The sequence below is a fragment of the Besnoitia besnoiti genome, assembly GCF_002563875.1.
Source record: "Besnoitia besnoiti strain Bb-Ger1 chromosome Unknown contig00007, whole genome shotgun sequence".
Taxonomy (NCBI): Eukaryota; Apicomplexa; class Conoidasida; order Eucoccidiorida; family Sarcocystidae; genus Besnoitia; species Besnoitia besnoiti.
In genome coordinates this window covers 1,520,472-1,543,724 of record NW_021703915.1, presented here as the reverse complement: position 1 = coordinate 1,543,724, position 23,253 = coordinate 1,520,472, and the positions used below count along the sequence as shown (strand labels likewise).

Genomic DNA, 23,253 nt, shown 5'->3' with positions numbered 1-23,253 from the left:
CAAGTAATACGGATATTCTTTTGCAGTTGCCTACAGCGAAAAGGCAAACCCTTGGGCAAGTAGGGCGCTACTTTGATGGCGGCTTTTATTTTTTTCGTGGCATTGCACTTCGCCGTATGGCTGGCTGCCCCAAGCGAAGGCTCACCGAGCACAGCCTCGTCTTTAACGCTCGTGCAGTATTATTTTATGCAGCCATTTCTTCCTAAGCAACAAGAGAGTCCTGTTGCGTCACTGTCCCTTTTTCAAGTTCACTAGGAGTCTTCTCCCAGTCTCTGTTCTTCGTGTAGGAAGCTGGATTTCCATTCCTGGGCACACAGGCTGGCCGCGTGCGCGTGTTCAGCACACTTCACTCACGTTGGCTTTCCTCTTTGCTGTCTGCTGCCTACTTCTCCGCTGCCGTCCTCATTGTATTCAAGATCTGAGCATCTGCCATGGAGACTCAGGGAGAGGCACCCTCAGAATCAAGCGGTTCAGGCCTCAAGTCACCCCGCTCGCCGGCTGACCCAGCGGTCAAGGTTCTGCGGCGCAGAAGTCGCGAATTGTGGCTAGCAGCCACAACTCGCCCGCCACCAGACACTGGGGTGGAGAAGTCCCCGGGTACAAGTCCACAAGAGTCTAAGAAGAGTGGCATCGGCAGCGTGTCTGAACTTTTGAGGCGTTCCAGTCGTGACATGTGGCTGGCTGCCACCGTTTCGGAAGGCCGAGAAGCTGGAGAGCTGAAGCACCAGGATCCGGACCCAGAGAGTGTGCAAAGAAGAGACAGTGTTTCAGAGCTCTTGAGACGCTCGAGCCGTGACATGTGGCTAGCTGCGATGTCTAGCGAGGGATCAGAGGGGAAGGCGGAGAAGGCAAGCGCGGACGACCGGAGAAGTGGACGCATCAAGCCTGTCGCAGCTGCAAAGGCTCACAATAACAGGAGAGGAGAGGGCTCTGCAAACGACCACTCCGGTCCTACCAGGGAGACGGAGGAGACCGGAAAAAAGTGCCACTCGAATACTGTTGACAGCTTATCGTCCCAAGGACAGATCGACATAACCAAAGCCCCGAGTTTCGGCTCATCCGTTGGCAGTCAGGAGGACGTAGTGCGTGCTTTGCGTTCCTGGAGTCGACGTCAGTGGTCGTTGGATGCCCAGGACACGATTGCTGTGTTCGATGCTTCCTCAGAGGAAGAACGAACCAAGTCTCCCGTGTTGAACGATGAGCACGTTTTTGAAGCAATCGAGAAAGAAACCGCACCTGGCGCGGCTCTGCGACAGCGACCGCCACGTCGCCGCTAGCGCAGGTAACGCTGAAGGCTCCAAGCTGAAGGTGTTGCAGCAGGACCGCTGAAATTTCCAGCGTGGTGTTTTTCCCGTACGCGTCTACCACGCGGCCAGGTGTCAGCTATCCTGACGTGATTTTCGAGGGACAAGCCCGTGGCTTCTTCCTGGGTACGTACCGCCGCAATTGTAAGGATGATTCGGATGTGGATTACTCGTTGGCGGAAGGTGCTGGGCTGAGGCTCGGCCGTCTACTTCAGATCGGTATACAGTTTTTATGCGTGGTCTTTTGATTTCATGCCGTGTGGCACACTGTGCTTTGCGCAAATTGTTCGGACTGGCGGATCCCCGGAAGAGAATGACTGATGCTAATGATCCTCTCCACCTGTTGGGGACTGGATGGAGGTGTAGTCTGCGACACGACGAATCCTCAGTGATGGTGGGGATACGGAGTGAGTGTCCGACAGGCACAGTGGCGTCTACTGTTTCTGACCATGCTTTCACTATACATGAGGCAGTTTTGTAAGGTCTGCAGTGCAACTGCCATCGTAGGGAAACGAAGCACTCGTTTCTCGTAGGGATTACAAGGCTGGCAGTGGCGTTGTGCGCTCGGTGGACTGTCTGTCGATCGTTTTCTTCGTTGCGGGTGGCAGATATGCGCCAAAGACACCGAGGTACTGAACTTTTCTTACCTGTTATTCAAATGTCACTTGTCAGCAGGAATGTGTCTTCGAAAAAGAGACTAACAACGTTGCAAATAGTCAAAAGTGTGCAGTTTTCAACACACACAGAAGCGCGTGTTGCATGACTGCTTTTTTCAGTACGCGGAGCTTTTGCAGCGCTTCAAACGGGAAGCAACCTTGCATGCACATGACGTAAAAGGTGTCTTCTAGAAGGCAGGTGATGTCACCTAGCCGCTCGTATCTAGTCGTTCCGTGACCTTCACGGCAGCTCAGCTTCGACTGTTGCTGTCGCATATCCGGAAAATAGTAAAACGCGTTGGCGCAGTAATTCGCGAATAACCAAGGAACGACCAGACAGCTGACACATGTCGTGGTACAAGAATCCTCACAGGAGCTCCATACTCCACCCTGGAGTCAACAGCGCAAAAGTGACGAGACATCATACTCACATCGGCCAGTCTCACCGATGTTATACCTGATTGCTAGTTTCCTTTGGCTCTCACAAAACAGTTTTTTGTAGAGCTTGTAAAGGCGGAACAGTTGCCAAGACAAGTTGACAGATAGTGCCACTGACAGGTGGGGCAAGAAGTCAATGCCAGCTCTCGGGGGATTCATAGCTCCTTTCCCTGCTCGCCGGTTCCTCCTCAGTCCTTCGAAGCTTCTTGTCGCGCTGGTCACACACACATTCGCACGCGCACACAGATACTCCTTTTCTCTATCGCGCACCCAGGTCAAAAAAGCAGATCATTGATTCAGAGCCTCGTTGTAGGGGCGACCATTCACCTGCCCGAAGGCAGACCAGGAGATGCTGCTTCTCTTCAGCACGCAGCACACACCTGCGCCCTGTACCGACACCCGATTTTACCTCAAACAACAACAACCATATCGAGAGGCGATCGAATTCCACGGCCAACCACCCGGACACTGACACCACACAGTGGCTGCGAGCTCATCGTCATTTGAACACGCAGAAGCTCCTGTTTCCATCAGTGCTTACCTCGTCTCCCGACCAAGATGATGACGCGTCGCGCCGACGCTTCTTGGAAGCGGTCTTCTTCCTGTGTACAATATGATGCGCCACAGTGACCACGCTCATCAAGCATACGGAGGGCATCGTTTCCCAAGAACCAAACGAGATTCATCAGCAGGAGTTCAATCTTCGCTGTATGTAATGTTTGAGTAATTTGTTGCCGGACGAGCCTGACGGTATTAACACGGTTTCTGCCGCACCAAAAGAAGCAAACGTCCACATCCCCGAGATACCCCAGAGGGCCGTGCTTGGGTTGCCTTGTCTACGAGACCGAGACGGCGAAGTGTTCTAATAAACAGCCATAAATGCAAGCGATGGCGCTGTTAACGGGCAAGACGCCGTCGGCGGTTTAACGCGTCTTCAGATACGGAAGCCGCGCGACCTGGGAACCACCCACCGACTTAAGAAATAATAAAATCCGTATGTATGCTCCAGTAGAGCTTAGCTAATCACCGCACCCACGCTCCCGGTATGACCATGAGAGCTGGGAGGCCCACTGCCCACTTTCCCTTCCACGAGCAAGTACCTTTCGACTTCCGAATCAGATGATGACGACGAGTCACTTGAAGAAGAATCACTGTCGTCGCTACTGTCGCTGCTACTTGATCTAGACTTGCACTTCGAGCTCTTTTTCGACTTCCTCTTCTTCTTGTCTTTCTTCTTTTTCTTCTTGCTATCTTTCTTCTTTTTCCTCTCTTTCTTAGCCTTCCTGAAAGCAGGTGGCCCAGAAACTCCCGGGGGAGCACGCACTCATACAGAGGCAGGTCAAGCAAACGCGTCCTCCTCTCGCACTGAGGTAGTCAGAGGAGGATGATTCGCATACTGGTGTTCCCCATTGATCATCTCGCGAACTAACTGCCTGTACACAATGCTAGTGAGGATCTGGCGTGGCGCTGACTTTTAAAAATCAGCTACACCAGCAAGGGCATCCTCCTTTCTCAAGATAGGGACTCGCACGCAAACGTGAACACGTTATTCAGTAGTGCTTGAAGCAGAGGCACAAAAAAAGCCAGTTCACGGGTTACCGTGCCTCCAACGGAGGAAAAAAAGACTGCCAGTTTCATTCCGGCAGTCTTTTTCCGGAAGATATCGGCTGTGCAAAGTAATCTTGTTTAGGTGCCCTGCAGCGTTTCGTGATTCAAAACGATGTAAACGGGATATGTCGAAGTGAGGGAAGTACGGAAAGCACCATGAGAAAAGCATGTCTTGAGCTTACTTGGGCTTCTTCACCTCGGGGGGAGTTGTCTGCATGGCCTTCAGCTGCTGAAGAGGATCCGGGCCCCACATTGTTTCCGAGTGTTTCTCAAGGGCGGCGCTGAAGCGCTCGCGGAACTTTGTTAGTTTGCTGCTGATGATCTGGTCGTACATTCGCGAAATAGTCCCAGCAGAATCTTTTGGTTGAGGCGCGTCCGGGTTGAAATTCTGCGGTTGCAGGAAAGTCTTGTGTTGTTTACAGTACATTTTGAGCTGAAGGACCAGAAGAAAACAGCAACACATGAGATAGCAATAACCTGCGTAGCGCAGGAGATTCGCTAGTTTTTTCCGTTCAAAAGTGATGACACTGAAGTGGGCTTGGCTTGGTCATAGCGTCATCTCATGACGGCATAGCCCTTTTGCAGGTCTGCTATTCAGACTCTTCCTATTTCGGTCGTGGCCTGCCGCGCCGGCCGTGTGGCTGCTCAATGTAAAAGGCAGCTCACGTTGCAAGCGAAACTTACTGTGCAGTACGGACAATTGTCCGTCCTGTTAGGATCTTGTCTCCGCGGCCCCATGTTTGCTTGGCAGTTGAGATGGAACGAGAAACAAAGAACGATAGGAAGTGCCTGCGAATTGGGCGCACTGACGACGATATGTAGCCGCAGTTGCAGTACAGTGGACCAGCATGAGGTGCGCTCGATTCGAAAGAAATCGACAGTGGTCGAATAAAGGGAAATGGGCCGCAAACGAACGAAGTATTTAGCTCGCGATCCTCCGCCCCTGGATTCAGCGAGGCACTTCAGCGACGTCTGCAAAGAATACCGTCGCCCGCGCAGGGCTCAGCAGGCGTAGATTGCCATGGGATTTGCCGAAGAAAGAATATCTTTCTACCGCAAAAACGAACCAGACGTCATGGTTGTGTCGTCGTCACAAAAAAACGCAGCGCTACGGTCGCTGCCGGGGTGTTTACTAGATGCCCAGAGGCACGAAAACTCGGTGTCCTGGTGTCCGCTAGCAATCAACAAATTCAGTTTCAGCACATGGGGGAAACCCATTACAGGAGGTCGCCACCAGCCCGTCCTTTCACGGATGGGGCTGAAAAACCATATAATCTGATACATTTATGGGAATACTGTGAGTAATGCCAGCAATAAATACCGTCTCAATTCTCATTCCATCGTATCTGCATGCACACTCGGGGCCCTTCGTCCAGACAACGGCGGTGGCACTTGCAATCTATCGAGGCACGTGTTCTTCACTCCATGAACTGCCGTCATTTTGTGGAGATTCCGCGGAGCTCATATAAAGCGTGAAAATAGCAGAGCAAAGATCGTAAGATCTCGTCTGTCCCGAAAATCGGTCCTGTGATTTCAATATTCCACAGGCATCAACAGGAGTGCTGCGGTCAGCGCAGACCCTTATTCCTGCGGAGATTTCAACTAGCGGCAACTGTAACTTTGCACTCTTATACAACACAGTGAACTGTGTAAGAGAGGGACACCGACGCCATGCAGGATCGCACAAGTAGGCGGGCGCATCAAGCTCCCTCCACTTCATGCAATCGCGCAGCGACAGGCAGGCCCCTCCCGATCTGCTACTTGAAAAGGAGACCCATATTTGCCGATTTATGTAGTTTACTAAGGGTTCCGTCAGCGTTCGCCGCCGCAGGATGTGGCAGACACAAAGGTGACCTCAACAAAGGGCTTTCTTTCCGGGACAGGGTCTCGTAACACGGGCGCTACGATGTCCATACACTGTGCCGTTCTTTCTACTTTTACGCCATACTAGAATTCTAGTGTTACACGTGTGGTGTGGAACGAAACAACAGTTGACCGGCGCTGCATCTCCCACGGTATCAAGTCTGTTGAAAGCGATGAAACTCCTCCTTGGGGCTGGTGTCGCCGCGGTGGTTGGGACGGCGCAAGCGGTAAACGTCCGGCCAAGCATGGGGGTTCTCTCGACCAGTGGTCCGTACGCCACCGTCGTTGATGTGCACAAGGGTACCTCTCACTCTGGAACGTGAGCCAAGTTGTGCATCATCTGCAGGGCACTCTCAGGGACGGCGTGCCTGCTGGATGAGTCCAAGGCTGGTAGCGATCCAATCCCTCCGCAGTGCGGCTGTTCCTTCAGTCGCTTGGGTCAGTCCACCTGAGTAACAGTGTATGCGCATCAGTGTTGATGCTATCTTCATACACCGCAGCTGATATGAAAGAGAAGTGCGCAGCGCTATCTTCTACTTCCACTTCACGAGAAGCAGAAGTAGGGTGATTCACCAGACTGCATTGATGAATCTCACAACATGGCTGGAATATGCCACTAGGAATGCTCGAGCATACCCTGCGAGATCTGCTGCGTCATGCGAAGTGCCTCCGTCCGTAGGTCACCTACCTTCCTTACTAACTGCCAACTATGTGCACACCAATATTCGTCAGCGGTAGCAGGAGAGGACCGTACTCATTTAGTGAGCACTGCCCGAATCTCGCAATAGCATCAGCCGTGACCGAAATCGCTAATGGCCACAGGATTGCAAGAAGAAGTGCCCCAAATCGGAAGAAATTTTGTCAGGTAATGATTTATACTTTGGCGCTTGCCACACGCGTTCCCACAGGGTTCTTTGCTTCAGTGACAGAGGATGTGTCACTTCCGGTGCTTCGAGCGGTAAGGTGGCATGTTTAACTGACCAGGCGGCCAGCCGTACGCGTTAGGGTGCAGGCGATGGACCTCACTGACGTCTTTTATCCTCCGAACGAAGAGCCTTTGTCGCCCGTGCCGGGGCTGCCAACGACGCAGCAGTTCGATGTGCCGTCGCCGCCCCCCTTCACGGCGGCGGGCCCTTCATCTGAAACAACTTATCCACTGCTCACTCTGCCATCCGAAGAAGATTTTGCTGCCGCAGAGCCAACATCGCCCCAGCAGCTAGATTCAATATCTAGAGCAAACAATGCCGTCATACAGCAGACAGCAGAGGCGTGAGCTTCAGGTGGTGTCAACTCGGGCGTGCACGTACTGTGGACTGCCATCTCACGATCACAGTGTTTTTGTTTATCGAACTCCGTACGCGTTTCCGTGCATGAATACACACTAGGCCACACGGTGCTAGGACATATCGGGAGTGCTCTTGTGCGAAGTACAGGCCTCACTTGCGAGAGAGCTTAACACACAGGCTGACGTTCTACGAATGATGTACCATGAAAACGTGCTACGTTGCATTTCCGGATCGGCTTGTACGCACGGCGGACAGGCAGACTGGGCTGCAGCGTAGCAGAAGGAGACACTGACACCAACAGTCGGTACAATATTGTTCGCAATATTAGCTGTTCAACAGCTGTTGGCGTCGCCTGGGCGCGCAGGCGCGTTTACCGTTGTTCAACACGCCCGATGTCGAGGTCTAGAGGATCACTAGCAGTGTGTCTTCGCTGAAGACTACCAGCCCTCTACAGAAGAGGCGGGACTCGCATAGGCTACCTGTGTATTTCTAATTTTTGGTCAATGCCTTCTTTGTTCCGCCTCTGCATAGAAATGCCACCTCTGGAGTTACCGCGTAATCGACTTCACGTATAGTTTTGGGCCTTGGCAATAGCCTTCCATAAACACGTTCTCACGAACACATTTGTCAACACGCCTGCGTCTCGTTGACCGAGCCACCACTGTAAGCAAATGCGAACCCACGAGTCATCCAACCGCGTGACGCTCTGGGTATCAGTGGAACAGCAGAAACTGTCCGGGAGGCATGCAATACAGAAGCCGCCGGTCTCCTGAGCCGCACTGGTACCCAAGTGATTCTCCTTCACATGCAGCACGTGTCACAAAAACAGCATGGCAGTGCTACGACCTATTACAGAACACGTCGTTTGCCTTCATTTGGTCCCAGAAAGTATCGAAAGACCTATGCATTTCATCGGCATAGAACGCACGTTTTTGGAATCCACACTGCGTCGCGTCCTCGCCGTACGGGAAGAGTACGAACGTGTTGTCTTGAGTAACTCCCGTCTTTCCTAGTTTATCCTTGCTCACCTCGCTCAACGGGACGGCAAGAACTGGGTAGGCTGTCATTCCGCTGCCGCTCTCCAGCAGGCTATTCCGTCGTTGCTCGTTGATCTCATCAAAACATTCTGTGTCAGGAATGCGCACAACGTCGTATGCAAGCTGTGGATTTCCATATCCACTGGCGCCGGGATAGCATGCCGCTGCGCCTCTTGCGGCTGCATCATTTTTCATCAGCGTAACTCTGTATGCTGAAGGCCCATGCATGTGCGCCATTGGATCCTCTACGCCTACGCCAGGCGGGGCGCCAGGACACGCTTCGTAGCGATGCGTCATCAGGTCTTCTGTGGGCAGAGGCTCCCACAGAGCTGGCGCGGCGGCGCAAGCCACTGAAGAACCCGAAATGTCCAGTTGTGGGAGAGCCGCACGCGGAAGTGTGTAACTCGTATCACTTTTTTCAAGGACACTGTCTATCATCGTTGCCTCATGTTGAAGGTCACGTTGACGTTGAGCCATCCAGATGTGCCAGAGACCCTCGAAGTTGCCCTTAACACCAGGATAGCCAGGTATCTCATAGAGCTGCGGGCAAGCGCTCGCTTCCGCGCTGCTAATCTCCTCACGCAGTTGGTGAAGAACCTGTATCGGCACACGCACATAGTCGTCCTTGTCTTTCTGTTCTTCCACTTTTTCTTCTGCGCTCTTTACGGTGGAGCACACCTTCGCTTTCACCTCCTCCCGGGTCTGTTTGAGATTTTTCTCGTCGCTGTATTTAACCTGCTTCTTCTGCACTGCCCCAGCGGCATCTGATGCTTGCTTTTGTGACTTCTCCCGGCGTTTCCTCCACATCGACTGGATACGGACAACGGCAGTCACTGTGAAAGTCACATACACACACACATCGGCACCCGCAAACAACATGCATCACCCATCGAAATCAAGTAGGGGAAACAGATGCTGTCCTCTCACAACCCAGAATTCTTTACTCCGGTAAGGTAGGGCTGCGCAAAGGCAGGGGACGCTGTTAACAAGGCCGCTAATACGACTGAACACCAGAACCTCCACGCGGTCGACCAGGAAACAACGCCGTTGTCTCCACTCTACACAGTAAACTGTGTACTGAATGCCAAGTGTGTCTAGATCGTCACGGGCGTGACTTCCTCGCTCGTTGGCACCTTCGTGGGTGTGGCAACATTGTTGTGAAGACCGACATTCCATCAGACTTAAAGACCAATTTGGAGAGTCAAGAGGGTGGATTCGTTGCCCCTGTTACCGGGGTTCTGCTCACCTTCATCGATGTGTCTCCCTTCTCTCTTGGCCTTATCAAGAACTCTCGGATCCGCAGCGCGCCCAACGACAAGAAAAGCCTCCTCTCCTCGTTTTATTCCCTGTTTCAGGTCATGGATCATGGCCCTCTCGGCTCGAGGAGACGGCAAACACACCCCAGGGGGCGCTATTGGCGACGGGCGCAGGCCTCCTTTCGTTTGAGGCCCGGCCTTCTTCAGTAGCGGAGTCGCAGATGGAGGCGAACCGTCATCGTCGAGACCGTCGAGCTCAAGCTCCTTCAACTCTTCGGGGCTCAGTCTGGGCACAGGAGCCTGCTTGTGTCGGTTGTGAACCTTAGAGAGGTCCAGAGGCTTCGACGACACCAATTTCAGCGTCGCCTGACGCGTGGGGAACGCGGGCTCTGCGGCAGCTCTGGGCGTCCGCCGCGGCACAGCAGGTCGGCCGAACTTTCCGAAGGCGGTTTCTCCGGCTGAGGCGAGCAGTTTCTGCTCCTGCAGCGCTTTGGGGCTCTTGGGGAGCGGAGGCGAATCCCCGGAGTTTGAACCGGCAGGCGAAGCCGCTGTGACAGATATCTGCGGCGCCAGGTCGCCCGGTTGTGCGTTTTCAGGCGACGCCTCATCGCCCTCTTTCTGTTCCTGTTTTTCGTCGTCTGGATGTCCACCCACAACAACGCGGTAAATTTTGTCGAGGGCCCAATCGAAGGCATCCAAGTCCTCGTCCGCTGTCACCTGCGGCTTCAACTGCTCCCTCTGCTCGCGGGCGATGCGAGGCGCCGGACGCCCGTACTTGGCCCAGTCGGTGTCGGCGAGTTTCTTGTTCTTCGGCGGCGGCTTAAACTCCAAGGGGTCGATGATCTTCAGGTTAACGATGCGCCGCTCGTCAACGACTGTCGGGCCTCTCTGCGGTCCATACTTAGAAGCACTGTGAGACCTTGGCTTCCCGCGGCCGGCTTGTCCGCCTCCTGCCCCGCGGCTCGCTCCTCCAGGAGCCCGGCTCGGCGATGTCCGAGACCGCAGCCGTGATGTAGTAAGGCGCAAGTGACTTGCCTGAACGAGCAGAAAAGGAGCCGACAGACGACGCAAATCGAGTCCAAACACGGGGGTCGGAGGTTGCGGCAGCACGTTCCGCAATCAAGAGACATCTTTTCACCCTCCCTGGGCCTGGGTGCACCCTGCGGGCCCCTTCCCGTGCGCCGCGGCCTGGCGCCCCGAGGGAACAGACGACTGCTGAGTAGCTCCCTCGCGAACGTGATGGATTTCTCGCTCAAGATATTGACGCGTCCGTTGCTTCCAACAGAGAAAAGGCACGCAAACGAGTCCGTAGGCTCTACTTGTCTCAAAGACTCTGTGGGGGTGACTGTGAGGTGCAGGAATGGACAACAGAAAAGGCAGTTTTCCGTGCGGCTCAGGCTGTTGCACGCCAGGCGTCACACGGGGCTGGAGACGCGGCTCTAACACTGCTACGTCGACTGCTTCTCACCAGCGCAGACAGCAAGCTGACGGAGCTAGTCTTGTGGCTAAGTTCCCGTGTGGCTCTCGCGGGCAGGCCCACGCGAGGCACTCACTTGCGCGGACGCACCATGCTGCCCGGGAGGGAGGTTCAGGAGAAGGAACTCGGATGCCTTCGAAGCGTCCTCCCTCGCAAATTTGAAGCCTGCAGGCGAGTTCATAGCGGTCCAGTCGAAGCAAGCGTTGACGGCCCCGCCAGCCACACCTCGACTAGTCGGAATCTCTCCCAGGGGGCGCTGCGACGCCGGCTCTGACAAGGGAGCTCGACGGGAACACACACCTGATTACTTTTGCAGCGACAAAGAGTAACCAGACGCCAACACGGCTGACTGGGCCTTCGAATTCGCCAAGAGAAAAAGGCAAGACCACGGAGAGGCAGTTAGAATCGGGTTTAGGCGTGGACACGAGGCAGTCGTGCATATGCATGCGCAAGAACGTAAGCGTACCTTGTCGTTTCTCGTCAGTGTACTGAAACCACAACCCGGAAGTCCTTCTTCCTTTGTGTGTATTCTGGACTTTGTTTGGGTCGCTGAGAGTGTTTGACGGAGGCTGGACTGCCGAGCGCGATCTCGACGGTGAGCGGCGCTGAAGCTCGGGGCTTGTGCTCTCGCTGGCCCGTTTCTGCAGCGCCTTTTGCTCTCTCTTCAGCCGCTTTTTCTCATCGAGGAGATCTAAACGAAGCTGCGTGGGGAGTCGGTGCTCGGAGAGGCCAGAGACACCGGAGACGTCGCTGAACACCGAGGGCTGCCGCGAGCGTGGCTGCATGTGAAGACTGCTGGCCTTGTTGGCATGGGTCGCGGCGGACCCTTCTTCCTCCTTCCAGTGAGCAGGCGCGCGTGTCTCCGGCATCACTGTTCCGGTGCTTTCGTCGTCGAAACGGGCACAGCCACTCACGGGCGTCGACGCTTTTTGCGATTGAGATTCGGCGACCCTGCTCCTCTCGCCCACGTCGGCATTGCGCAGCGAGTCCTCTAAATCGAATTCTGCCGCTTGCGGCTGCGCGCCTCTGCGCATGGGATTGTCTCTGCTCTGCGGCAGCTGATCCGAAGGAGATAAAGGCGCGCCCGCGTCAGACCGCGGCGGCGTCACGATCTCCGCAGCGTGGGCGGCAATTTGATACACTGAAGGGCGAACGAGGCGGAGCAACGCACACGAGGACACGATGCAGACAGCGAGATCGAAGGCGGGTCAGTAGAGAAAAACACGGGAAGGCAAACACACCAAGGAAGCGACGTCGAGCGCAGTCCGAACGCCTGAGGGGATACAGCACCTGTTGTCGAATCTCCTTGCCGGGGGCACATGAGAGCTGACTGGGCGTGACGCAGATACTTTCGCGAGTGTGTTGTTCATCGGTGAATTCGCAGGTAGCCGTTAGGAAACTCATTTCGCGTGCATGTCTCTTGGACCGTTCGCCGGTGTGACGGCGCTTGCGACGTACCGTTAGAATTCGTTGGCACGACGGGCTGCTTCAGAAGCTCTCCCAGGGGGGGATGGTAGGGAGCCTGCGAGTGCTTGAGGATGCCTGCCCGCTTGTTATCATGTCTGTCTTCCTGGAAACGTGCGGAGCGGCCTTGTGAGTTTCGTCCTCTGCCCCGTGCACTCCCAGCTGCGGGCGGATACGCCGAAGACGCCGCGGCCAAGCTCGACAGAGAGACGTCGTTGGCGCCCTTGCGGACAGAAACCACTTTCTTGTTGCCGTCCATTGTGACGCACACGTCACCGCGAAGCTTGTCATCGACGGGAACATCGTTCTGCAAACGAAAAATGGATTTACAGGAGACGTGACACGCAGCCCGAAAACATGAAATGCGCTGGCTGCAGCGGTGCGCACACAGAGGAACAGCGTGGAGTCTGCCAGGCACCACGACACGCAGAAGAGTTCCGCGCACAACGTACATATGCTGGCAATCACCCCCAACGAGTGTCCGGTGCTGCGCCTTACGGAGCAGTGGATGCGGGCCGCGCACTTCCATATGCTTCGCGAGACTGTCCTAATTCACACTCTGCCGTTGTCTGGCCTCGACACCGTGCTCGTGCCTCGGCAGTCTCCCCCGCTCACGCGGCGGTGGGCGGGGCCTGCGCGTTAGAGACGCATGTGCCTGGCGGTGCTTGCCGCCTTCCTGCTGCGGCGTGCCCTTGAAGAGCCTCGCTGTCTGTGACTGGAAGATAAGACGCAGCAGCACTCATTCGTGCCCGCCTTTGTCGTCTCGCGTCTGCTTGGCGCTGCCCTGTCCCGCGGCACGGTTCCGTCGCGCGAACTCACCTCGAAAATGCCTTTCTTTACCGACACGACGCGGCCTCCTCCTTCCTCTGTCGTCACGGACAGCGTGTGGCCGTCGAGGTCGGCATGAGGGCCCCTGCGGCAGCTGATTTCGCTGGGGTCCTCGTCCTCCTCGCTCGAGCTCACGTCGTCGTCCCACGCCTCAGACTTGATTTTGCCTGACAGGCAGATCTCGCGCAGCTGGCGCAAAATGTTGTTGCGCTCAATGGCGCGATACATCGCCACATCTCTCTCGAACGGAGACGGCCCCATATAGTCGTCGCCGAAAGAGCAGAACTCGCGTTTCCCCTTCTCCAAGCAGTGGCGCAGCATTTTCTCTAGAGTCCTGAACGCGCGGCGTCGCTCAGATGCCGAGGGGGACTTGAGCGCATCCGAAATTTCGCAGAGCAACGCGTGACCCTTCTTTTTCTTCTTCGAAGAGGAGCTCGTCTGGCTGCGGTACCGGCTAGACCGGCGCGTCGTCGGCTCTGTCGACGCGTCGCTGAATCCCTCCTCTTCCAGCTGCTTGGTTTCCTTCTCGATGCGCTTCCGGAGGACAGACCACTGAGACGAAACGCATTGCACAAGGCGCAGTGGAGCAACGCACATGACCTGGCTGCAGCCGAAGCGCGTGAAGCCTTGCTGACTTGCTGCGCCTCTAGGGTGAGCAGGAGAGCCTGGATCCGCTAGTCGCCAGGCGTGCCGTTTAGAGAGTTCGAGGGGCGGGCTTGCGACCCGCGGACTGTGAGATTTCAATTGCGTCAGCAGTGAACCATGAGCGGCGCCACTAACCTGAACAACCGCAGACGTGACCGTGTCTTCGACTTCCTCCGGAGCGCGCGGCGCCATGCGCGTAGGCACCGAAGGCAGCTTCTCGTGGAGATTCGAGTTGTCCCCTACGATGAGGCAGGCGCGCCGCGTCGCCCGCAGAGACTCCGTCAGAATCACCGTCACGCATCTCGCGAGCGCTGCGTCTGCCTGCATAGCAATGCACACCAAAAAAGAAGGCAGATCTCGCACACGTCGACAGCTGCAAACGGCTAGAAGCCGTCCACGGACACGCACACGTGGCCTCCACACGGGGGCTGGACGCACATATGCAATTGCTATCACAGCAGCTACTGTTCGCGGCGACTAGCTGAAGGCGTGGGGCGTTCCGACAAAAAGCACGTTTTACGCGTGTCTCTGCAAATGCGCACATGTGAAGCTTCGCCAAGCCTCTGAGGCCCGATTCGTTTGACCTGCTGCCGCAGGATCGTTGTTCACTACTCCTCGCTACTGCCTCCCTGTGCGCGCTGTCAGTCTCAGCAAGAGTACGACGCGGTCTCCCCTCCTCGCCCCTCCCAACAGAGAGATTCGCGAGGAGCACTCTCACTTACTCTCTCAGACATCTGTTCAATCGTCAGGTCAGCAGTCTGCAGCTCGCAGAAATCCGCCAGTTCCTTGCGTTTCTCTGCCGGCATTGGCACGCGGCCTCTGTGCACGGTCGCTTCCATTGTCTTGCCATCTCCCTTGGATCTTTTCTCTGCAGAGTGCCCACGTCGAGCATCGGCGCTTCTTCTGTAGCCCCTCGCTGTCGTCTCCTTGTCGGATTGTGCAGCGCCGTCATCCTCCTTCTCTTCCCTCGACGACTCGTGTTGCCCTAGCGCCTCTGCGAGGTCAGCGGCCGCGTTCTTCAGCTCGTCGAGTTTCTCGTAGTATCGCAGCCCCACATCGTCTGCCACCGACTCGAGGGCCTCAACAAGCATCTTTGTCTTCTCTTTCATTTCCCTCCTTTTCTGCTCTCCTTCGACCCCCTTGAAGAGCTCAGCCGCTTCCTTCGGCCGGAGGGTCATCTCGGTGAGGAAGCCGGATATGCCGAAGAGGCAACTGGACACGGCGTCGTCGGCGGAGAGAAAAACATTTCTCCGATGCAAGGTATTCACTAACCCCTTGGGGGGCAGGTCGCACGGCTTTGGACCAGCTTTCTTCTGAGGCGATTTCGGCGTCGTATCGGCAGGCGGCGGCGAAGGTTTCGGCGCGGGGGGGGGCGGCACCGGCGCGGTGCTCTGAGTAGTAGACGTCGGCGATATCACCGGCGCGGGTGGAGCCGTAAGGGAAGCTGACGGCTCGCTTGAAGTGGAGGCCGGCGGGGGGGTCGCCGCCTTCGAGGGTGCTTGGGGCGATGTTCCGGGCTCGCCTGCAAACACGGACTTTGCCCGACTGGCGGAGCTCTCTCCTCCCCGCACTGATGTGCAAACAGGAGAGCTAGAGAGGCGGTTCTGCGAAGAAAAGTTCCGTTTCGCCGCCGACGACTTGGACGTCAAGCTTCTCCTAGGAGACGTGAGTCGCGACGCAGACCGGGAGGGAAGACTCCCTGCCGTCGTGGTCGTCGACTTCTTCACAGAAGGCTCCCGCGATGGCTTTGAGTCGTGTTTGCCCCGAGACGACGATGCAGCCGCTACATCCGCCACTCCTAGCTGGGTCTCCGCGGAGGATACCGGCTTCTGGGGCGACGTCAAAGGCGGTCTGCCTTTCTTCGCTGGCGGCGGCTTTTTCTTCGGAGGCAGCTTCTTCTGCCTGGCTGCCATCTTTCTGCGCTCGATCTCTGCATCTCGCTGCTGCCGCATCTCCTCGAGCTGCCGCCGTCTCTGCTCCGCGATCGGCTGCTTCGCATCGGCAATCGGTCGGTCGCTAGGCTTGTTGGCTGGGTGCGCTCCTTTGGCGTCCTGACCCCCGTCTGCGCGTCCCTCTCCCCCCTGCTTCAGAGGCTGCGCAGCGCGTAGGTTCTTCACGGCATCTAGCCCCTGCACCTTGCCTGCCTTGTCGCGTTGGGGCGACGGGTTTCGAGATTCCGCCCGAGCCTCCGCAGGCGCCTTCTCGGGAGTCGGCCGCTTCCCCGTAGGCGGGGGAGGCCCCGGGGGCTTCTTGGCCTGGCCTTTCGCAGGCTCCTTTGCCTTGTTGGGTGACGGACGGCGAGCTGGGCTCGCCTTCGAAGCAACCAGGGGGTCTCCAGAGTCAGCAGCCTTCTCCCCGGCTTTTGAGGCACCTGTGGGTTCGCCGCACTCGGCTCCTGCGTCCGGTCGAGTCGCGGGGGGCTGCGAGGCGTCTGGGCTCCCCTGGGGCCTAGCTGCCCTCTGGCGCACCGGCTCGTATTGCTCGTCTCCATCCAGGATCGCCATCGAGGAGAAAAGACGCGACAAAAAGCCTGAAGAACTCGTTTCCAGGAACTGGAGCTCCTCGCCTGCGGCTGCTTTCGCCTTGCCCGCTGGCCCTCCCGTCTTCGCAGCAGACCCGGTAGGGCGCTCAGGACTTCCGGGAGGCGCGGCCGAAGGCTTGCGCGAAGTCGCGACCTTGGTCACCTCTTGCTTCTGCGCAGACACGGGCTTCGCGGCTTGCTTGGCTGCACTCGTCGGCTGCGCACCGTCCTGAGCCTTGCCAGACGCAGACGCGGGCGCCGCCTTCTTTTGGGGCGACTGCGTCTGGCTCTCCTGGGCCGCTCCTGGCGGCTTGACTTGTGCGCCCGCAGGCGATTTCGCTCGCCCACTCGCCTGCTTGGGCTGCGCCTTCGCCCCACCGGCGCTTGTTCCGGATGCAGCCAAGTCCTTCTTCGCTGGCGGCTCCGCGCCATGCGTCGCGACGGGCTCGAGGACGGCCGAGAACGCCCGCTTGCTTGGGGGCTGGTCTCCGTCCACCTGCGAGTCGCCAGTGCCGGCTCCACGCGACACAGACAGCGTGCGGCGACGCGAGCGTCGCCCTGCGCAGGTGGCGTGGAGCAGAGAAGAGGACGCGAAATGCGAGACGATCAAGTCGGACGAAAACAGACAAGAGGAAAAACCAGGAAGTGACCTCGCGCGGAGCCACGCTGAGCTGCGCTCGCGTGCAGAGAGGCACGGAGACGAGCTTGAAGAACGAAACTTGGAGTAGGTTTGGCGAGTCAATCGCGCAGATAGCGACACAGAAAAGCGTGGAGACGAAGGCGAGGGCAACGTCGCATAAGCGACGGAAGCAGCGGAAGTCAACGAGGGAGACCGAGCGCAGCCGCGGAACCGGCGAGGAGACATCACGGAGGCATCCCTGCTCGGAGCGCGGTCGCCCGGCTCCGGCAGGGGCTCAGGAGGCAGAGACGGAAGACTGGCAAGAGAGGAGACCCTCTCCCGACTCGAGGAAGGCGAACTAGGGAGCGACGGAGGACACTGAAGGTGGATAGCTGAAGGCTGGAAGAGGCGGAGACCACGTCGCCGTGAAGACAGCGAGCACGACGACCGCGGAGCATTGCCGGAAACCCTCCTTGTAGCCATAGACATCAGCGAGTTCCCAGCCACTGTGGATCGCACCGCAAACCTGCTTGGCATCTGAAACCCAGGATCCTCGGCTCGCGAAGACAAGGTATCCCACGCATCGACCTCTTCGTCTCGGTCCTCTGCCCTCGACAGCGAGGCCGCCGCCCGCTCGCAGGACCGGCGCTCTGCAGGCGAAGCTGGCGGGATGTCGGGGAGGAAGGACAGAAGGGACGACGTCGATAACGGAGTTGAATCTGCGTAGGGAACGATCGGCAGGGGGTTCAGCAAGGCGCCGGGGCTGTAAAACTTCCGGCTGTCTGACGAGGAAGGACTGACTGAAGATGAAGGCAAAGAGCAAAGAGGAGGCGTTTCGAAGGCACGTTTCACGCAGCGCGTCCCCCGCCCAGCGAAGCCTCGTGACGAGGTACTCTTCGCGCGAGAGGAGGATTTAGCCGAGGAGGCTGAGGACGCTGAGGTGGACGAAGACAACGACAAACGACAGTGAGAGGAATGAGACGTGGTCGGCGGCGATATCGTCACCAGTGGGTGGTGTCGCGCCGTCCTTCCCGAGTCCATACGGGAGTGAATGCTCGCTGAGTCCTGCCGATGTCCGCGAGCTGAGACGTCCCGCGACCCAAGATCTCCGTCGCTCCCCTCCCAGGCTCTCGCACTCTCCTCCTCTGTGTCGCCTGGAAACGCGGCCCCCACGCGCGGTTCATCGAACAGTTTGACCGAATTTGACGGTCCAGACGCCTGCAGGCTATCTGCAGCGCCGACAGACGAGGTGGCAGAGTTAAAGCGATCCAAGAGCCGGTGCGCCGCCTGGTAGCCCTGCGCCGTCAAACTGCCCGCTCCAGCGGAGCTCTCACGCGCTGCTGCCATGAAGGTCGACGGCGCCAGGCAGGATCTCGTGGAGGCGAACATCGACGGCCTGGGCGTGGTCGCCGCGGAGCTAACGAGACCCGCCGTCGGCGCAAACGGCTGCGGCGACCCGCCGATAGCAGGCGGCTCCGCAGGCGCGGACGGCGCGAGTTCTGCAGCGCTCGCCAGCCGCTCCGGCGAGGTCGAGAAACGCACCGCTACGAGCTTTCGCGCGTCTGGAAAAAACATGTGTTTGTCCTGCGCCTTGGCCGCTTCGCGGTTCAGCGACGACAAGTCCAGGGCGGGCGACAGGCCCATTTTCGTCGCGTCGCCGCCGGCAGCCTCGGCGCGCGGCGAAGGGGTGACGAGAGGAGCTGCAAAGATCACCTGAGAAGGCGGTCGCGCGAGCGAAGGCGATCGCGCGGTCTTTGTATCTCCTCCCGCGGGGCCGGAGCCCCCGAGAGTATCGTCTGCGGAGCCTGCAACACTGCTTCTCGCTAGGCCGCCGTCGGATTCATCCTGCAGCTTCTTCCGGCGACGCGAGAGCAAGTCCTGCCCTAGCGCAGACTTTACTTCCTTCGAGTTGGGGTATACTTTTTGCTTTCGTCGTTCGCGGTCGCGCTCCTTTCTCTGTTTGGCCTCCAGTTTCTCGGAGAGGTCTTCGAAGAACCGCAGGCGGCCTCGCACCCCGCCCTCGTCCTCATCGTCATCACTCGCCTTAGTCGTCCGCAGGCGGCGCGCCTTGCTTGCTTTCCCCGCCAGGCGAGTGCCCGCCGGGATCGTATACAGCAGCTGGTCAACGAGGTCGTCGACGGCATTGCTGAGCGTCGGCTTGGCAGACTTCTTCCACTTACCGAAAAGCTGATCGAAGGCGCGCCGCCGGTGATCCGTAGGCACTGCTGCGTTGAGCGCCTGGATTCGAGACCGGAGGCGCTCCTCCTTCTCTTGCATCCGCTGCAGGTGATCCAGAAAGAACGGCGACGGCAGCGTCACTGCATCTAGCTTCTCGTCGTCGTCGTCAAACATCGAGTCGTCGTCATCGTCGTCCTCCTCCCCCTTCCGGCGCCTCAGCCACCGAAGCCGAGCTCGCTCGAACGATGTCCATTCATCGTCGTCCTTCGCATCTTTGCTTCCATCCTCGAGGGACGAAAAGTCATGGGCGCCGTCGTTGAAGCCTCGCCGCTTCCCGAAGGAGAAATCCGAGGAGCTCGCCGGGGTCCGGGGTTGCTCGTCCCCGTAGGTTGCACGCCCACCTGGCTGGGCGCCTTTCGATTCCCTTTTACAGCGCGGCGGCGACGACCGTGACTCAGGCACCGCGGCATCTGCGACTGAGCACACGTCGTCGCCTCCCGGCGGCCGCCCCTCGCCTGCCGCGCCTCTGCCGTCGTCTGCGGAAGTCGCCGCGTATTCCGCGTGACGCCCTCGCCCGGCGTTCTCTCCAGGCGACAGAGCGGAGCAGCCGCGCCCCTGTCGGGGCTTGAGCGAAGGCCCGTGTGTCAAGCCGGCGTGGCTCGCCTGCGCCGACGAAGGCGGAAGCGGCGGCGAGGCAGCCAACTCGCCCTCGGCGGGAAAACACGGCGTCCACGCCCGCGGAGACCCGGCGTCGAGGATGCGGACCGTCGGAAGGCCCTCGGGCGAGGCAGCGGGCGGGACCCGACTGGCCGCCTGACGCTTCCGCAGCCCGGAGCGACCTGAGCAGACACACAGGGACGGAACGACGGAAATCGCTGGGCAGCCGAAAGCGTATCACCCCCCGAAAATGACCATTATCGCTTCAAAGGGTGCGCTTGAGACTACTGAGACATCCAAATCCTCTTGATCTGCTTGGCCATGACGACGCGCATTAACAGAGCAAAGTTAACGAGTGACGAAATTAGGGATGAAACCAGCGTGAGACGCGGGCGAGTGGAGCCACACGAAAGGACTGCAGCGCAGCGCAGGCTTACGCGCTAGTTTCCGATTTAGAGGCCTGAAACACCAATAGAGAGCCTTACCCGTCACCCAAGCTTCGGGCACTCCCTCAAACGTCTCCTGGATATCCCTGAGATGGCCATCCAGGTCCTGAAAACAACAGAGGGACCAGCTAGCTTTGTGATGGAGTCCACAACCGTGGCGCGGGAGCGACGAGCGCCCAGGCTCCGAGGAACGAGATGAACCTCGGGCATACTAGCACGCCTTGGTTTTTCAGCAAGCGGCGACGGCGCAAGAGCAGCACACTGTTGACGCCCGGTGAGCGTCGCATTTCCATCTCAAACGCCCAGACCCACGGGAAACATATCACAGAGGAATTCGCAGAAGCCTCTGCCAGTCGCCAGTCGTTCCGTCGAGTGCAGCTTTGACCAATCGCGCAATAAAGAGCTGGCGAGCCAAGCACCGCGAGAGGCTCAACGCGCAGCAGGCAGCCAGCCAGAAGACTGTGCCGAAAGCGCGGTCTTCCTGCTTCGCCAGCCTAGCAAGCTGGAAGGAGGACGGAAACTCCTCCAGCGACTCAGGCAACTAGTCCCACAGCAGCGATTCGCATCTTATCGTGCCAAGCTGCCCACATCGAACCAGAGCAAAACGCGAGTGCGGGCACTGCTACCGTGGCGCATCCTCTGGGGGATAGCGATAAGGAGTCTCCACATGCGTGGATGGAACGAACACGCGAATGCACTACGCAACGCCGAGCGACACGGGGACGTACCCGTGGAGGCACGCTCAAGCTGCGGATCCGATCGAAAGTGTTTTCTAAAGAAGTGCGTGCCGCCTCTCCCGTGCATAATCCCCCACTCATACAGAAGATTTTCCTGAACGCACACCCCGGATCGGCGCCGCAGACGACCTTTTTTTCTCCGCGTCCTCCCTCCACTCGGATGTTCCACTCCACCAACAGAGATCTCGCATTCCCCTCGCTCTCCGGTGCTTCGCTTCCCCCTCTCGTCGCCGAAGCGCTCAAGCCTCCCTGACAGCGCTCGCCGCTAAGCCCGAGCCACACGGCCGTTTCTTGGGCGCCTGCTGTCCTCTCCCCGCGTCTTTCCATCTCGCACTTCCCGCTCCTCTCGCCACTGCCACTTATCGCCATCAGCTTACCAGTTCTGTCCGCTGTGGCACCCCTGCAGTATCGACCGGTGCCACGGCGCCGTGCGCAGGCCGGGCGGGCACGTGGAGACCGGGCTGGGGGAGGGACGCGTAGGTCGGGTAGTGTGTTCCCTCGGCGCCGGCGGGTCTGTCCCCATTGGCTGCGCGTAGAAAGGAGGCGAGTTCGAGAGCGCTACGGCCACCTCCGCCATACGCTTGCGCGCCTGAAGAAACGCGAGCGACTTCGTCAATGTACTGCAAGATGCTTCTCTCTCTGACCGGCGCTTGCTCTCTCTCCACTGCCGCTGCCCCGACATACGGATAAACACCCGCAGGACGAACCCCTGAGACACCGTGGAACGGCTGCACCGGCGCAGTCAGCGGCGAGGCCGAAGCGAAGTGAGGGTTTGTGACCCCTGCCGCGGAGCCGCTCAGATATCGCTGAAGCACATGCAAGAGCAAGCAGGAGACCGCAGCAGTGACCAGGAATGAGACACAACGGAACATCTGGAATCAAGACTGCGATGAGGCATGGGGAGAAGCAAGGAAACAGAGACACTGTCTGTCCAGTCCCTGGAAGGAGTCGGCGAGATCGGCCTTGCATTATGGGCTCCACGGGTGGTGCAGACGCCCTCCCCTTCACTCTTCCACCAGAGTACGAATGTTTGCTCGCTTTCTGCCGCCTCACAGGGTCAACTGGAGCCGGGGTGCCGGTTCCTGCGAAGGATCCTTCTGGAGCCCACTGTTGCTCGGCCTTCCAGAGCGAAGGCGCTGAATTAGGCCGCCAAATCGGCGCGGGCTGGACCGGGGGAGCGAATCGTGGAGGCTGTTTCTCTAGCCAGTATGTCTCGAAGTCTTTGTCGCTGCCACTGCCTGTGGCGCTGTCTGACGGGAGTCGCACAACGAGGTGATTATACGCCGCAAACAGCGGATGAACAGCTGCGGAAGAGAGCGCCGCACCAACAAGAATCCGCGACGCCTCTGTGCGAAGCAGGCGCGAAGACACCCGGACGGCAAAGCGGTTCGGGGGAGTGCCTGGCCTGATCTGAAAGAAAAACACCCGAAAGAACCGAGCAAGCCGCAGAGGCGTCAGACAAGGTCTCAGATGCATGGAATGGCCTGTTGAACTTGACTACGCCGCGCGGGCGCGGCAAGCGAACAAAACTATTGGAGTCGAATTCCCTATGTAGTTATCGAAGGTTTCCGTTGTCCCATCAGAGTTCTGGAGACGGGTGAACGAGGAACTGGGAACGGCCCTCAAGTTGATCGAGGTCGGCAAAAGCTGGTTTTCAGCCGGAAGGTAGTCGAGAGCCCCAGCAATCCAGATAGCGCCACCGAAAGACTGAAAGATGCCAACACAGATGGTGCAGGCCAACCACACTCCCCAGGGCACTTTACCAGCACGAGGGATGCGTGAAATGAGTGTCCATCCTACGTGCGCAGATGAACGCCATATAGTGCAGAGCCACGCATTCCAGCCCGTGCACTTCCATCGGCCGGCCGCGTTAGAGAGGCGTATGATATCTGTTATACAGCAGCTTAGGAGTACGCTTTCTATACTTCGCAGCCACACTCACAAGGAGCGAGATCCAAAGAAGAAGCACGGGGTACGCCTGCTGTTTGGGATTCCAGACTTCGAGACGTGCTGAAGTCGGCCCCAGCGGGTGTATCGTTATCACTACGTCCGTGTACACCGAAGAGTTTGCGGGCGGAAGCGGGAAAAAGGGGAAATCGTCGAGGGTTACGCCTGGGCGAGGCATCTCCATATTCGACTTGAGCGCCTCGAGGAATTTCGCCGCAGGATTTGGGCAGTACAGGGTGCCTGCATGAGGCGTCGGTGACGGTGCGGGCGCGCCTCCCCGCATCAT

General features: G+C 58.2%; 4 protein-coding genes across 4 annotated transcripts; 2 read left to right on the top strand and 2 right to left on the bottom strand.

Annotated features, from left to right (window-relative positions):
* Window positions 1–431: 431 nt before the first annotated feature.
* BESB_072500 (uncharacterized protein) lies at window positions 432–1,277 on the top strand (the record flags this gene model as incomplete). Its single annotated transcript, XM_029365623.1, has 1 exon — window positions 432–1,277. One exon carries the CDS (start codon window positions 432–434, stop codon window positions 1,275–1,277), a length of 846 nt encoding a protein of 281 aa, XP_029218107.1.
* A 2,136-nt stretch (window positions 1,278–3,413) lies between these two features.
* On the bottom strand, window positions 3,414–4,744 carry BESB_072490 (uncharacterized protein; the record flags this gene model as incomplete). The annotated part of the gene is made up of 3 exons (XM_029365622.1): window positions 3,414–3,681; window positions 4,189–4,439; window positions 4,691–4,744. The coding sequence occupies 3 exons, from the start codon at window positions 4,742–4,744 to the stop codon at window positions 3,414–3,416; spliced, it is 573 nt and encodes a 190-aa protein (XP_029218106.1).
* Window positions 4,745–6,042: 1,298 nt separating this feature from the next.
* BESB_072480 (uncharacterized protein) lies at window positions 6,043–7,142 on the top strand (the record flags this gene model as incomplete). The annotated part of the gene is made up of 7 exons (XM_029365621.1): window positions 6,043–6,136; window positions 6,227–6,307; window positions 6,370–6,428; window positions 6,490–6,544; window positions 6,602–6,630; window positions 6,692–6,734; window positions 6,862–7,142. The coding sequence occupies 7 exons, from the start codon at window positions 6,043–6,045 to the stop codon at window positions 7,140–7,142; spliced, it is 642 nt and encodes a 213-aa protein (XP_029218105.1).
* An 852-nt stretch (window positions 7,143–7,994) lies between these two features.
* Window positions 7,995–23,253, bottom strand: BESB_072470 (uncharacterized protein; the record flags this gene model as incomplete). Its single annotated transcript, XM_029365620.1, has 12 exons — window positions 7,995–9,025; window positions 9,439–10,483; window positions 11,002–11,090; window positions 11,392–12,066; window positions 12,384–12,696; window positions 13,209–13,769; window positions 13,998–14,183; window positions 14,585–20,019; window positions 20,323–20,389; window positions 21,398–21,826; window positions 22,074–22,430; window positions 22,963–23,253. The coding sequence occupies 12 exons, from the start codon at window positions 23,251–23,253 to the stop codon at window positions 7,995–7,997; spliced, it is 10,479 nt and encodes a 3,492-aa protein (XP_029218104.1).